The sequence below is a fragment of the Musca vetustissima genome, unplaced genomic scaffold, assembly GCF_032173495.1.
Source record: "Musca vetustissima isolate MV318-11 ecotype Yass unplaced genomic scaffold, APGP_CSIRO_Mvet_v1 utg10155, whole genome shotgun sequence".
NCBI lineage: Eukaryota > Metazoa > Arthropoda > Insecta > Diptera > Muscidae > Musca > Musca vetustissima.
Window position 1 is genome coordinate 126,648 of NW_026876945.1, and position 1,867 is coordinate 128,514.

Genomic DNA, 1,867 nt, shown 5'->3' on the forward strand with positions numbered 1-1,867 from the left:
TTAGATGTTTCTATTCGACACATTTCTTAAATACTAAGATTAAGTTCACATTCGTATTTTTTTCTAAAAGTTTAACTAATTTCCACTTACCTTTTTCTCTTTGCAGGATCAATTTCACCAACGCAGACAATTAAAACCGCAGCTTCCACATTGGATGCCAGTCGTAGATCTTCATTTGTAAAGGTGACACATTCTGACAAATAAAGAATACCACAAAATACCTGCCAAAGAGAAATAGAATAAATACAAGAGATCAAAATGAAATTCTCAAATGCTTTTAGCCACATAATATTTGTGGTATTATGTGGTCTATTAACGGTTTTAGCAGACTCAGTCGATACAAGAACACAACCGCAACAACAAGCGTCACAACAGCATACCCGTCACAATTCACAACAACATCATCATCATAATCACCACCAACACCATCAGCATCGGCACAACAGGAATCACAATCATCACCATCAGCTGCAGCCACAGCCGCATCAGAGTTTGAATCAACAGCCCACGGCAAGATCACATTCAAGTAAACAACATCACCTAACAGCAACATCAGGAGTGACGGTGTTGGGGGCAGCAGCAACTGCAACGGCGTCAGCCTCATCTTCCACATCGCCAGCTATCACCACATCCACAAATAACCACAGGCAATCAAGGAAATTAGAAACAAAATCTCAAGTGGAACTAATCGATGCTGCCATGAATATACCAAAGAATTTCAACAACACAAAATTGAAACGTTTAAATCAGGATGACTTCTATAATCGGGCGGTGCAGCGTCGTTTCAATGCCAGGCGTAATGCCCGCGATGAATGGGCCTACAATACGTACAATGTACACACGAATACCTACAATTCGTTGTTGCCATCGAATCATGCAGCGGGCAAAGGTGATGATAATAGCGATGATGTGGAATTTGTTAGTGCTACCGGTAAGCGTATTGTGCCAGATTGGTCCCACGAAGATGCCTTGGCTAGTCTTTGAAAAAATCTATTTAAAAAATCCACGCCTATGCCTTGGCTAGTCTTTGAAAAAATCTATTTAAAAAATCCACGCCTATGCCTTGGCTAGTCTTTGAAAAAATCTATTTAAAAAATCCACGCCTATGCCTTGGCTAGTCTTTGAAAAAATCTATTTAAAAAATCCACGCCTATGCCTTGGCTAGTATTTGAAAAAATCTATTTAAAAAATCCACGCCTATGCCTTGGCTAGTCTTTGAAAAAATCTATTTAAAAAATCCACGCCTATGCCTTGGCTAGTCGTTGAAAAAATCTATTTAAAAAATCCACGCCTATGCCTTGGCTAGTCTTTGAAAAAATCTATTTAAAAAATCCACGCCTATGCCTTGGCTAGTCTTTGAAAAAATCTATTTAAAAAAATATAGTCTTTTAAAAAAGCTCCACGCCTATGCCTTGGCTAGTCCTGAAAAAATCTATTTAAAAAATCCACGCCTATGCCTTGGCTAGTCTTTGAAAAAATCTATTTAAAAAATCCACGCCTATGCCTTGGCTAGTCTTTGAAAAAATCTATTTAAAAAATCCACGCCTATGCCTTGGTCTATTTAAAAAATCCACGCCTATAAAAAAAAATCTATTTAAAAAATCCAATGCCTTGGCTAGTCTGAAAAAATCTATTTAAAAAATCCACGCCTATGCCTTGGCTAGTCTTTGAAAAAATCTATTTAAAAAATCCACGCCTATGCCTTGGCTAGTCTTTGAAAAAATCTATTTAAAAAATCCACGCCTATGCCTTGGCTAGTCTTTGAAAAAATCTATTTAAAAAATCCACGCCTATGCCTTGGCTAGTCTTTGAAAAAATCTATTTAAAAAATCCACGCCTATGCCTTGGCTAGTCTTTGAAAAAATCT

The 1,867-nt window shown here is 37.4% G+C and overlaps 1 protein-coding gene across 1 annotated transcript; it reads left to right on the forward strand.

Annotated features, from left to right (window-relative positions):
• Positions 1-258: 258 nt before the first annotated feature.
• On the forward strand, positions 259-984 carry LOC133321475 (transcription factor MafB-like). The gene has a single exon (XM_061530566.1). It carries the CDS (start codon positions 259-261, stop codon positions 982-984), a length of 726 nt encoding a protein of 241 aa, XP_061386550.1.
• The last annotated feature ends 883 nt before the right edge of the window (positions 985-1,867 follow it).

Excerpts from the sequence above, each read along its gene's own strand:
- LOC133321475 (XM_061530566.1), top strand. The coding sequence starts at position 259 with ATGAAATTCTCAAATGCTTTTAGCCACATAATATTTGTGGTATTATGT.